The sequence below is a fragment of the Cupressus sempervirens genome, chromosome 11 (assembly GCF_028749045.1).
Source record: "Cupressus sempervirens isolate cs-2001-9-10 chromosome 11, ASM2874904v1, whole genome shotgun sequence".
NCBI lineage: Eukaryota > Viridiplantae > Streptophyta > Pinopsida > Cupressales > Cupressaceae > Cupressus > Cupressus sempervirens.
This window is the reverse complement of record NC_143128.1, coordinates 255,238,625-255,253,175: the sequence shown is the minus strand read 5'-3', so window position 1 is coordinate 255,253,175 and position 14,551 is coordinate 255,238,625. Positions and strand designations below refer to the sequence as shown.

Sequence of the window (14,551 nt, the reverse complement as noted above, 5' to 3'; positions counted from 1 at the left end):
AAAAAAAAAATGAATAATAAAATTCCAACTTAACAAAATACATTCAAAATCATTGAAAAATTCCAATCTCACCTCATCATTATCTTTCTAAACCTAATTAATGTACATTGGGAGGTGGTTTATTTTCCCTCCTATAGTTATCAAAACTCGTACCAATTTGCCACGTAACTGAAACATAGTCATACATTGACCACGTGGCAATCTAGAATATAGGTTGCAACTTGCCACCTAAACCCTTGACCTTTAGGTTGGGCAATGACATTTTCACATATCTCGACTAAGCAAGGAATCCATATGACCTCATCTTTATAAATTTTCTTCATGACTCCCTAAAATTTTGCATCAATTATCTCACGAAACCTTAGAAAATTTCAAGTTTTTTGCAATAAACAATGAATAGATTCCTTACTATTTTTCATTAAACTAATGCCTTCAAAAATATAACTGAACAGTCACAAATCTTCCCTTTTTTTCCATGTGGACTGAATGTTCCAAAATTGTTTTCTTGGGGATTTTGATCATGTGGTTGTCCGCATAATTGAGCCCCCATTTCTGCCTTTATGAGGAACAGCTTTTTCTTTCGGATGCAGCTTTTTCTCTACCACTCCAATCTTACTGGACTTCGTATGCAGATTTAATAGCTTTAATTCGAGTGCACGGATCCGAAACCATTTCAAAAGAATTAATATATTCGAAGTTGAATGATTTGGGTGTGGACGAAATTCAGATTTGCAACTTGGGTTCTGTTCTAATCAAGCAAGAGAGCTCGGAAGATTCCTTTTCATGGCTAGTGGTAATTCTATTGAGAGCAGGATTATGCCGCCGCCTCCTGTTTTCTTGTCGAATTTAAGTGAAGTCCTGAAGAACAGGCAGCAGCAACAGAAGAAGAAGGAACCCGTTGGTTGTGAGGACAATGAAAAAATAGTTGATGCTGGGGATGCAGTGAACAAGGAAGTGAGCAAGGAGGAGGAGGAGGAGGATTTGAGGCCTACCCTGCTTGTTACGAACGGGGATGGTATTGATGCTCCTGGTCTAAGATACCTAGTTGAGGCACTTGTCAATGGAGGAAGATGCAATGTGAATGTTTGTGCTCCTGATGAGTGAGTCATCTATGCCTTACCCCTTTTGTTGTTCACTATGCGTTGCCCCTTTTGTTATTCATCATGGATTTAAATAAGAACATTAAATAGTGTTTACTGGGAGTCACAGTAGCAAGAAGCTGTTTCATAGGGATGGTTGAAATCAAATCTGGTAAACTTGTTCTCTACCCACCTGTTGCTCTGCTTGGATTGATGAAAAATTAAAGTGGATGGTTGAAATCCAATCTGTAAAGTGAGTTTTCTCTCTATCCTTGCTCTGTACAAATTTGAAAATGGTCAGCAAAATGTATGCACTTAGGGCCACCTTAGAAACAAGGTATTTACAGGGGAATATGGCCGTTCTGATGCAAGTTATGGCTACTATGGTCCAATAACATATACATTTTTTTTTCAGAAAAAAACTATTAAATGTTATGTACTGAAGTTCATAGTAGCAAGGATGTATTTCTGAGGATGAATGTATTCCAATCAGCCCATTTCTTACATAAGATAAGGTCACTGTGGCCTGATTTTTTATTTACTTTAAGAGTCCGAAAATCTTATAACGGATGTGTCAATGCAGTCTGTTTATGAGTGGAAAACATTAAGTTAACTGCAATCTGATAACATAGTGCATTTGGTTTTCTCCGTCTTCGAAGTTATTTTTGTGAGTCTGAGGGATATCCCATCCTTGGTAAACTAAGGTTGCTGTGGTCTGTGAACAAAAGGGAAGGGACCTGGTCGCCGAGCTAGCTATGTTTAGGATCGGATAAGGAATTCATATGAATTTCAATTGATACGGAAAAGTGCAAGTAATAAGATATTACCTAATGAAAAAACTGCTACTTTAGATTATTGTACTCAATTAGAGGAGAAACATTTCTAATTAAATTGCTTTAGCATATTTCAAAATACACTGAAATGGATTAAAAGATTAAGGGGTCTCTAAACTTGTGAATATCGCTCTTCAATTGTTATTCATCCTATGTGTCATCTTATGATTGGATCTTGTGTACTATTATTGAGCATATGTTGTTTAATAAAATAAGATTATTGCCGCAACTTTTAGTCAGACCTCATTTTAAAAATTGGCTACTATTATGAGCACTTTCCATCCTTTTTACTTCAAGTTCTGAAGATATTTTGGGAGCTGGCAATCTTATGGCCTTCTGTGTGACATAAATCAAGACCATATTAGTGTTTGAACGCAATGTTGTTTGAATTGAACTAATAATAAAATATAAATATCTCCTATTTTTGGCTGTTCTTAAATCAGAAAGAAACTTCAATTTTATGCTTTAGGTCATATAAACAAGATGTATATATAGGGATGTTTAAAATCCAATTGGGTCACATATGCCATCAGTTAAAGTTACCGAGGCATGAAAGTTCTGTGCTCTCCTTTTGCTTTTCATTTCTTGACATTACTGTGGTCTTAGGATGCAATCTTCTTTTTTCTTTCATTCTTGAATATAACTGTAGAGATTGCTAAAATCCAATACACAGGTGATGCTCTGGGATGGCTGAAATCTGAAACACAACTTTGTTTACGCCTAACATTAACTAATCTCATTTTAGAGAGCTGGCTAGTTGCAATGTGAATTGATAGGCATGATAATGACTTAATTTCAAGTAATGTGGGCCATGCTGTATGCGGCTGGTTTTAGATCCCGACCACATTTTACAGAAAAGATGTTTTCTTAGACAAGCAGTGTTCTAATTTCTAATCTTCATTGTGCATTCCTGCATGCTTTGAAATGTAGCAGGTGGATGTTTCTCTTTCCTGATCAAAAGAAATGTCCTAATTGTCTACAAGCTTAATATAATTCCAAATTTGTAGGGATGGTTGAAACTCCATCTGCTTAGTCATGACACAAATTAAGGTCTCTGAAGCCTGAAAATTTAATTTTTGGCCTCAGAAGATTTTGAGCTTAGTTATTGTATTCTTTGAGGCTATTTTCATCAGATTGAAGTGTACTTTATAGTCATATCCTCCCGATCTACCAATTCAAGGTGAACCACACAAACAATTGATTAGATGCATTCCTCTACATAACCTCAAGGTAAGAAGCTCCTTTGGAGGCTTGATCAGGTTTCACATCAACATTGTTTATCCCTAGGATCATTGCAATCTTATTAGATGTTCCTGCATAATATGGTAGTTACACTTGGGTAATTACCTGAGTTATCATGGACATTATTTTCCCTTGTGATTTTACTCTCTACTTCATTCAACATGAAAAACTTGACTACCTGTTCTTTCTCCACCATAATATGTTTGGCATCTGCAATTACGAGATGACAAGCACAAGTCAACACTCGAATACCCTAGCTTTGTTTTCTTTGTTGGTACTTCTTTTTATTAACTTCTGGGAATCACAGTCTCCATGAATCATTCTGTCTTTATGGATCCACATCTCTTTTCTCTGTATTCAACGATCCAGCACTTGCTTGTCCTCTAGCTTCTATGCCCATGTACCCTCCTTTAGCTGATTGTTCCTCTATTTTTTATTCTGCTAGTATTTGTTCCATTCCAAACCATCTTCTTCCTAACTCCCTATTTACTCGTCCTTTTTTATTTTTGCCTCTCTCTCTATATTAGAACATCCTGTTTTGCTTGTTTATATTGGTGGTGGCAATGCAAATCATGTGGACTGTAGTTTTGTCTTAAATGTCTCTGACTCACCTCTAGTTGACAATGTTCTAGATTTTTCTGTTGCTTATACCAATTGTAATGTCCCCCACTGGCACTTAATTTACCCTAAAGTTATCTTTTAGGGTCTGGATGTTGTTTTGCAATGGGAATTGTCACTTTCTTATCCTGACATAGATCCTGCAACCAGATTAGTATCATGAGACAAATAAACATATAAGCCAATAGTACAAAAATAGAATTCTGACTTACTACCATAAGACTCAAGATGTACATATGTGATTCATTTTGATGTTCTATCTATCCAGCTTATCATCATTATGGAGCACCAGTTGGGAGACTATACAAGGTTACTTGAGCCATTCCACCCAGCCCAAGAGCACAGAATGACACACTTCATCTGGCCTCCCAGTCCCATTTGGGGTGTCTCTGTTGGCATGGCTTCCTAGCTACTTGTGCTCCTTCATATGTACAATGTCTCCCTTCTGCCCAATGGATAAGAATCATTAAAGGGAATTGACATGCATATCATAACAAACACTGGCAGATATAAAGCTAGATGAGAACATTTAATATTAATGTCAACAGCAAAGAACATTTAGTATAAATATCCACAATAAAGAACATTTACTGTATATATCAACAACAAATTAGAATAGTCTTCATCAGATGCTAGTTCACTACATATCATTCAATCTATTATTATTATACACAGCATACAACAGACAAATATTGGCTCTACAGATAACTTTATATGCTGAAAGTATATTCTTTCTGTTTACTCAGCATTTTGATGCTTTTCTCCTTCTTCAATGCACTCTTTTTAATACCAAACTTTATATATCCTTCATGAGTAGTGAGGGTTTGTGTCTCTTTGATGGTCACCACCCTTCCAAGAGTAACATCCCTTAAGTTCGTACATGGCCTCTTAATGAATTGTTGTTGCTTCATTAAGGGTTAATAACAACTATTAATTCGGTGTTTCTAACATGCAACTGTTGCATTGATGCTGACTTGGATGACAGTCCTTTGATTTCATCTTTTTCTAATTCATTGATTCAGTGTGTAATGCTGATTGCTGCCGATAACGCCGGCATTCGCCGCATTCATATTTCACTATATTCCTCAAAGCAAGGCCATTGTTTAGAAGGGCAAATATTACCGTTTTAATAGGTGCATGACACTCATACAATATACAAGTGTCCTAAGAATACATAACCCATGTAGTACGCACATTTCTAGATGCACCATAATTAACTATTTATTATTACTTCACTAGCATTTATTGTTGTTATGCATTATTGCAACACACGTTTCCCTATTTGCTGGAAGTGGTGATTTTGTCCTGCATTTGGAGATGGTCTATATTACAATAATAGATAAGACGTCTATTATTAGTTAATGGTTATCTTGTAAATATCTTTAGCTTTAGTTTGCTTTCGTTTTTTGCTTTCTTTGGAATAGAATGTTTCTATTCTTTACGATCGTTTCCTAAGGAAACATCGTCTCTTCCTTTTGTATAAATTGACCTTTCGGTCTCTGTTATTAATAAGCAAGTATTTACCAATTACCTCGTAATATGGTATCACAGCATCTTTCTTAATTTTTTCGAAAATTATAATTTCTTTCTTGAAATTATCAGAGCCAATTTTCGAAACTATTATGTGAACCTTGCTTCCTAATCTAAAAACCCTGAGATTTTCAGAATAGTTTTTTGTCTGAGATTTTTTTAAACTCGCGGATTTTTTTTGGCAGACCTGCGGATATTTTTCTGGGCGTTTTTTTGAAATTGCGGATTTCTTTTCCTGGTGTTTTTTTTTGAGATTTGCGGCCTGCAAGCATCCTTCCTCCATTGGCGACCTTGTCTCCTCATGCAATCGCATCACATGGCAGCGCAAATCTGAACAAATATATGTAGAAAACGACGTGATTTTCTGGACCCGCAAAATGCCTGCAGAAAACGACTATTTCGAACGCCGAAGATCACTGCTGAAGCATTCACGCCCCTCTTTGACAGCATATCTTCCTTTTTCGGGTGTTCATTTATCCAAATCGGCCATTTTTTGCCCTGCAAAACACCATTTTTTCTGTTTTTGACCTTTTTGGCCACCGACTGCTATTTTGCTCGAAACCCTAATTTTTGGGGTCGAAATTTTTTTTTGTTTGCAGATTCTTGGTGGGTTTTTCGAGAGCTCAACTGGGTTGTCGTCCGTTTTTCTGGGTGCCTCGATTTTCGAGCCAGCGGATTCAAAAAACGACAGCAGATTCCATTTGGGTTTTTCGAGCTCTCTTTTGAGTCATTCTCTGATTCTTCTGGGTCTTCCGTATTTTTGCCTCGAAGAACGTGCCTTCACAGATTTTCACAGTTTTTCATTGAAAAACGTGCCATGGCATCTCTGACAAATATTCTGCTTGAGCATAATTCCAAATTCAATGGTCACAATTATGGAACCTGGAAGCAACGCATCATCGCAATCTTCGAATATCGAAACATCGATCAACTTGTTCTGGGTGTTAAGCAGTGTCCGACTTCTCCAGGTCCTGATCAAGATACATGGGATCTGAACAATCGAGAGGCAGTAATGCTTCTCAAACTCTCCGTAGCTGATGACCAGCTTTCTCAGATTCCATCCGGCAAGACAGCTGCCGAAATCTGGACACATCTAAAAGGTCTTCATGAGACTTCCGACAAGAGCAGAGCCTTCTTTCTGAAAAACACTCTATTTTCTATTGTCATGGATGAGCGCACCTCGCTCCAGGCACACCTGAATCGGATTTAGGAAATCTGTGATCAATTACTTGCCATCGGTCGCAAGATGGAGGAAGAGGATATTGTGGTAATCACTCTTCGGAGTTTACCAAATTCCTATGAGCATTTTATCGAGACTCTCAACATCACATCTACTGGTGTTGATCTAAAGTTCACTGATCTCTGCACCCTGCTACTTCAGCAAGATCGGTGGAAACAACAGTTCGGTAGCAGCTCCAGTTCCACCTCCATTGAGCAAGCCTTTGCTGCAAAATCCTTTCAGAAGGATAAGGGCAAGTTTCAGCAACCATCTCAGCAGAAGTCTTCTGCTCCAGCATCCGATGGTACCAAAAAGAAGAACATTCAATGCAACTATTGCCACAAGTATGGTCACATGAAGGTTGCATGTCGGAAACGCTTAGCTGCCCAGTCTAAGCAATCAGGTTCGCAACCCAAAGCGAATAGTGCAGAGCACACTGAGCAGGCGGAATCTGCCTTTTATGCCTTCATGGCTAAAAGACCTGCAGATCATGTGCAGTCATCTGCCTGGTACATTGATTTAGGTGCCTCTCGACATTTCACTCACCGCAGAGACTGGTTTATTGACTACCAGCCTTATTCAGATTCTGTTATCTTTGGTGGTGGAGAAGAGTACACGGTTGTTGGTAAAGGCAACATTCAAATTCAGTCTGTTGGGAGGAAGCTCATATTCCTTGATATGTACTACGTTCCAGGGATGGAACTAAATCTACTCTCGGTCAGTCAGTTGCTGCGACATTCTCCACACTTGGCAGTCACCTTCAGCTCACATCAGTGCACCATCACTGATCGGGCAACTAAGTCTACTATTGCAGTTGGTCTTGAGGATCATGGTCTTTTCAGACTTACTAATTCTGGTGATTCTCAGGATTTAGCTATGGCTGCTCGGCGATCTTCCATCAGCACACTTTGGCATCAGTGATATGGGCACTTAAATGTGCATTATCTCTCACAACTTGCTTGGGATGAGCTTGTTCTTGGTTTGCCAGAGATTCAAACCCAACACCTTGGAGTTTGTGACGCATGTCAGGCTGGGAAGCAACATCGCACACCTTTCCCCAGTGGCGATTCTTGGCGAGCTTCTCAAGTACTTCAGCTTGTTCATGCTGATATCTGCGGCCCTATGACCACTCCTTCTGTTCTTGGGTACAGGTATTTTCTGTTGTTTGTAGATGATTTCAGTAGAAAAATGTGGGTGTATTTCCTTAAAAAGAAATCCGATGCATTTATTGTATTTCAGAAGTTTAAACCCTTAGTTGAAAAAGAGTCTGGGAAATCTATTATTACTCTTAGATCAGACAATGGCGGGGAATTTTGTTCTAATGTTTTCTCCAGCTTCTTGGATACACATGGCATCCAACGCCAGTTCACCACACCCCACACGCCACAACAGAACACTGTAGTTGAATGTCGGAACAGGACAATCATCGAGATGGCTTGTTCCATGCTCGAACACAGACATGTTCCGAAGCGTTTTTGGGCAGAAGCAGTTAACACTGCAGTTTATCTGTTGAACCGGTCACCCACAGTGGCGGTCAAAGGTAAAACTCCGGAACAGGCCTGGTCAGGTCGCAAGCCCAGAATCAGTCACCTGAAGGTTTTTGGCTCTCTTGCTTTTGTTTGGATCCCTGATGCTTCACGCACCAAGTTGGATGCCAAGAGTTAGAAACTGATGCTTGCTGGATATAGCAGTCTTCACAAAGCTTACCGCCTTATTGATGTTGAGACATCTCGTCTCATATACAGCCGCGATGTAGTCTTTGATGAGCAGCAAGGACCATTCATGCCTGTTTCTCCTGTTCCTGATCCAGCAGACCAGCCTATGCAGGTTCATGATTTGGGAGTTCGGCTTCCATTAGGTCCACCTGATGGGAGGGCTCCAGTAGCTCCTACAGCTCCAATCCTGCCAGTGATACCTGTACAGCCACCTCCGGCTTCTCCTGCAGGATCACCTCGTTTTGAAGATGCTTCACCTGAGTTTGATCCAGATTCTTCTGATCAGGATCCCGTTGATCAAGCATCTCCTAGTACTACTGTTGGTCATTCTCCTCTCCGGCCTAAGTGGTGGGCTAAGACACTTGCTGATCTTCATGATGATGAGCTCATTGATGGGAGAACTACTCGGAAAAAGAGCAAAACTATAGATTCTGTTAACTTTGCTCTTATGGCCAACATTCACAGCGTGTTTGAACCTCAAACATATTCCGAGGCTAAAGGAATTCCAGAGTGGGAACAGGCCATGCAATCTGAACACCAGAGCCTGCTGAAGAACAACACTTGGGTCCTTTCTGATCTTCCCCCAGGGAAGAAACCCATTAGCTGCAAATGGGTCTACAAAATCAAAGACAAATCAGATGGTACTTTGGATAAGTACAAAGCTCGTTTAGTGGCAAAGGGCTTTTCTCAGCGTCAGGGCATTGATTATGAGGAGACCTTTGCTCCTACTGCAAAGATGAGCACCATCAGATTAGTCCTAGCCATGGCAGCACAGTTTGGCTGGAAGGTCCATCAGATGGATGTAAAGAGTGCTTTCCTGAATGGTGATCTCCATGAAGAGGTCTACATGACGCAGCCTCCTGGTTTCAAGGTTGTTGGTAAAGACCATCAGGTTCTCAGATTGGTAAAAGCTCTCTATGGTTTGAAGCAGGCCCCTCGGGCATGGTACATCAAGATTGATACGTACCTCAGTGATCAAGGCTTCAAGAGGAGTTCTTCAGACTCAAATCTGTACATCAAGACTACTGACAGTGACATCATCCTTCTGGTTATCTATGTGGATGATCTGATCATCACTGGCAGTTCGGCATCTTTGATTCAGGGAATCAAACAACACTTATGCCAGTCTTTTGATATGACTGACCTTGGGCTCATGCATTATTGCTTAAGTGTTGAAGTTTGGCAACAGTCTTGTGGTATATTCATCTCTCAGTCCAAATATGCTAGGGCCTTGTTAGACAAATTCCGAATGCAGGATTGCAAACCTGCATCTACACCTATGGAGAAAGGTCTCAAGTTATCAGCCAAGTCTGATTCTCCTTCCGTTGATGATACTACGTATAGGCAACTAGTAGGCAGCCTCATCTACCTATCTGCTACTAGGCCTGATATCAGCTTCGCAGTCAGCTATATTTCACGCTTTATGATAGCTCCTAAGGCTGATCATTGGATGGTAGCAAAGCGTGTGCTTCGTTATGTGAAGGGCACTTCTGATTATGGACTTCTGTATTCTCGGTGTTCTAATCCTAAACTCAGTGGGTTCACAGATTCAGATTGGGCAGGCTCTGTTGATGATAAAAAGTCAACATCTGGATATGTGTTCAGTTTGGGATCCGGTGCAGTCACATGGACCAGCAAGAAGCAGCAGGCAGTTTCTCTCTCTTCTACAGAGGGACTGTTAAGGCAGGATGTGAAGCTGTCTGGCTTCGTCGGATGCTTGGGGATATGCAGATGTCACCAGCAGGACCGACTACTCTGTTTGTTGATAACGAAGGCGTTATCAAGTTAGCACGGAATCCAGTCTTCCATGAACGAACCAAGCATGTGGATGTTCATTGTCATTACATACGATAGCTGGTTGAAGACGGGACTATAGATCTGCAGTATGTTCCTACCACAGATCAGACTGCAGACATTCTCACCAAGCCTCTTGGTCCTGATAAGTTTGTCAAATTCAGAGGACAGCTTGGTGTGTTAGATAGATTAACCATTAAGGGAGGGTATTACAATAATAGATAAGACGTCTATTATTAGTTAATGGTTATCTTGTAAATATCTTTAGCTTTAGTTTGCTTTCGTTTTTTGCTTTCTCTGGAATAGAATGTTTCTATTCTTTACGATCGTTTCCTAAGGAAACATCGTCTCTTCCTTTTGTATAAATTGACCTTTCGGTCTCTGTTATTAATAAGCAAGTATTTACCAATTACCTCGTAATAGTTTGGACTCCTGGGTTTCAGATTCTACACTTTTCAACTGTTTGGGCTTGTAGCATAAATAGGCATTGTCAATGCAAATAGCATGTAAGGGAAGTGTTCAAGTTATGAATAGTTGAATTTGCAGTCTTGATGAGCAAGAGACTGTAACAGAATAGGGAGGGAAATAGGAGAGCTTGTGATTGATCTCAGGGCAAAACATTGTTTTGTTTTCCTTTTTTTATGTTCAAGAGGTCAAAGAGTATAATTTGGTTGGAGATTAGAAGAGAGGGACCAATAGGTGATAAGGGTACCAATACATGCTATAGTAGGTTGCACTAAATAAGTCCTTTATTGGTGCACTAAAAATATCATGGTATTGCTTATCCTCAAAAAGATTCCTCTGAATTTCAAATACCAACCACTCATGTGATGCCATATCAGCACAACATTAAACATGAATTACTGCACATCCATTGTTCTTATCACCTTTTGGGACCATTTTGGACACCTTCACAAAAAAGTATACTGAGGTGGCATCATATTTGACCATGTGGACTTGAAAAACTATTTTTTAAATAGGGGACTTGATTACTAATCTGATGCATAAATTTGAGAGTAATTTAAAATGTCCATATAGGATTTTGTGAAGTGTGAAGTTAGGGTGCACATGTATTGGGCCCTCTTCCCTAGTTGATGAGGACATTTACATGTAATTTGGGTTCTCCAGCATAAGTCCTTTGTATTACATTATTGTTTGACTTGCTTTTGTTCCATTATGCTCAATTGATTAATTGAATGTTGCAGTAATTCATGTCCAATCCATTGCTGATAAATTATGGTATGGAATCTCTATCCTAGTTCACAACTCCTCTCCTCTTCAGCTTGTAAGGACATACCTTCTAGCAATTGGAGGGAGTGGCAATGAGTCTAACCTGTTCTTTTTGGATGTATGATTATGTATCATTAGGAAAGCAGATGGCTCCTTGACTATGTATCATTAGGAAAGCAGATGGCTCCATAGGAAGGCAATCGTACAGTACAACTATTCATACCAATCTCTATTTCTTATCATCTTCCTGTCGTCATCCTACCCTGAATTTGAGTGTGCTCAAACCCTTGTTAATAAAACTCTTAGAAGTTTAGTTGCCAACCATATTGAGGAGAAATAACACTTGTCGAAGGTTTCACAAAGAATGGTTACAATATGAAACATATTTCATGGGCATTGAATAAAGTGAGGAGAAAACTAAAGGCAAATGATTGCCAACAATGATTCAGCTAACTACCATATGGTATATTTGCAATATTGCGCAGAGACATATATAAAGATAGCAAGGATTCTAGGGAAGATCATCAATATGCTATTTCTGCCTCAACAAAATTGAAGAAATCCTGGGTCATTAGCCTACTATCCTCTGAGGCTACAAATTTTTTTTGGATTTAGCTGATCCCTTAAATTTTTCTTTTCTACATGTGTGGAGGTAAGAGCTAGTGAGTTTTGGGAAAAGAACAGTTGCTGTGCTACCGGATGCTCTCCTGGACCCCCTGGATGTGGATGCGCATGTGTTTTGGTGTGAATGTGAAGGCGGGTGCTCTCTTGGTGCACACAGAAGCATCAGCGCATCCAAAGGGCGCTGATGCGCTTCCTGTGGACACCATGAGAACATCCCCGAGCATCCGGATGCATCAAGAGCTCAGGATTCCAAAAAACACCCAAAAGCAATTTTCTTCATTTTTCACTTAAAAAAGTTTAAACAGATGTTTATCCTTTACAAGCTGTTGCCTACTCAACTTCAAAATACTTAGACTATCTCTAGATGAACCATCCACCATCTGATGATCAGGTGTTGCTGGACCCACAAGGACTTTGAAATCTGCTACATAGAGCACCATTTCTGGTGTATTAGTTTGCATGCCCAGAACTGTAGATGACCTTCATTTGCAGAACCTGAGATGATCCCATGCAAAACATTTTCACCTATTTACTTTGTTGGATTTGATTCATCAGGGTTTACAGATGTATGGGCGGGGAGAATGCATTTTGAAAAGCTCCTCGCCAAGGTTAGTTGGGTGGTCACTGGTGCATACTTAATCATTGATTAGTAATTTAGACTTTTTCTGCCCATGCCAGAATTTGTATCAAATTATTGAAATTAACTTTGAAATTAACTATCTGATCATGAGTATCAGGGATTGGCAGAGTCTTTTAAAGCTGAATGAATTGCTTTAAGTTCCCTGAGCTTGGAAAGTCCTATATTTTAGACATTTTATTCAGAAAATCCCTTGTATCATAAGTACATTCTCTACTCTTTACAAATATTTTATTTTCTAATAGGAAAATTAACTTACTGTCAGTTATCATTTGATATGCAGTGTGTTTACTTGACCCAAATTTAATTTTGTATGCTTCTTGCATTTCTTTTGCACATATATGTATAAACTCATCGAACAGCATCCAAACCCCCCCCACCCCAACATAAAAAAATAAAAAATAATTGTGCATCCATGCACCCGATTCTCGTAACTGCACTTGAATTGGCAATTTATGTTGTTTGGATAGAGATTTGGGAGCTATCGACTCTGAAAACGTTTAAAGGACAAACTCAAAATATAATAATGAAAATACTGTTGTTTGAAAATAATTGAGCATGGACAATTATAATATATCATTTATGCATTGTTCCAATACTTGTAACAATGATGTTGTAGTTAATAAGGAGTTCCTAATTGCAATCTTATTAATCAAGCTAATGTGTAAACTGCAAATTGTTGCTCAAAATGTTATCCCTTAAACTACTGTCTATGTGATTTGCCCAGAATACCTCCTTTTAATAGTATGGATTGTGGAAGCTTGAGTTTTCAAATAACTTATATCTATTTTAAATTTTAATAAAAGGGAACAAATCACAATTTTAGTTGCAAGACCTTTTGCTATTTTCTTTGAACTAAAAGAGTTTAACCTCCTATATTAGGTTCATGATGCTGTTGAGTATGCATTACATGCTTTAGTTTGACCTTCTTAAACTGCACTTGTCAGCAATTTTAAATCGAGCTAGTTGAACTGCTTAGTCAGGAAAAGGAGGTTGTATTATGTTAATTCTGTAACTTCGAAATAATACTGGTCTGATGGTACAGATCATACAGATCTGATTATGCATAAAATGCTAATGAAGGCCTATATATATATAATTGTCTATTCTTCAGTTATGATCGGCGTCTACCTTGGGGTAATGTTGTTTGAGATTTAACTTGAGCAAATTAGTTAGTTTAATCACTAACTAATTCTATTCCTCCTTGGACGCCGATTAGAAGAAACAATTCAGGGCCAACCTAGATAGGGACATGTCCCTTCTAGGGACATGCCCTTTGGTTTTAATATTTATATAGGGTATGTTTGTGGATAAAGGACACACGAATATTACATGGTCTGCTCCTTTAGCAATACCGCCCTATATGAATCATTGCAGAGATAAAACATTTTCAGAATAGTATTTATACTATTGGTAAGACTTCATACAAGTCCGAATTATAGAAGATCATCTTCAGCAAGTAACACAAAGGTATTATCTCAGTCTGATTTATAGCAGAATTTGCAGAAACTTTACATATTCGGTACATGCTTTAGTTTGACCTGCTTTTAGAGCTTGGATGGTTATAAATGATATGCATTGATTCAATACTTGTAACAATGATGTTGTAGTCAATAAGGAGTTCCTAATTGCAATCTTATTAATCAAGCTAATGGTAAACTACAAATTGCTGCTTAAAATGTTACCCCTTAAACTACTGTCAATGTGATTTGTGCAGAATACCTCCCTTTAATAGTGTGGATTACGGAAGCTTGATTTTTCAAATTACATATCTATTTCAAATTTTAATAAAAGGGAAAAAATCACAATTATGGTTCGAAGACCTTCCTTTTCTATTTTCTTTTGAACTAAAAGAGTTTGACCTCCTATATTAAGTTCATGATGCTGTTGAGCATGCATTGCATGCTTTAGTTTGACCTGCTTAACCTGCACTTGTCAACAATTTCAAACATTTGCCTGTGTATCTCATTCTCCATCCCTTTTTTACTGTAGTAGTATCTGGGGTGTTACAATGTACAAGTTCTGGTTTA

The 14,551-nt window shown here is 38.7% G+C and overlaps 1 protein-coding gene across 1 annotated transcript in view; it reads left to right on the top strand.

Annotated features, from left to right (window-relative positions):
• Positions 1–499: 499 nt before the first annotated feature.
• The window catches only part of LOC149529122 (Survival protein SurE-like phosphatase/nucleotidase), a 35,115-nt gene continuing 21,063 nt past the window's right edge, over positions 500–14,551 (top strand). Inside the window, exon 1 of the mRNA XM_089811341.1 lies at positions 500–1,100. Within this exon, the coding sequence (XP_089667467.1) occupies positions 784–1,100 (317 nt within the window). The 5' untranslated portion in view covers positions 500–783. The remainder of the gene's footprint in view (positions 1,101–14,551) is intronic.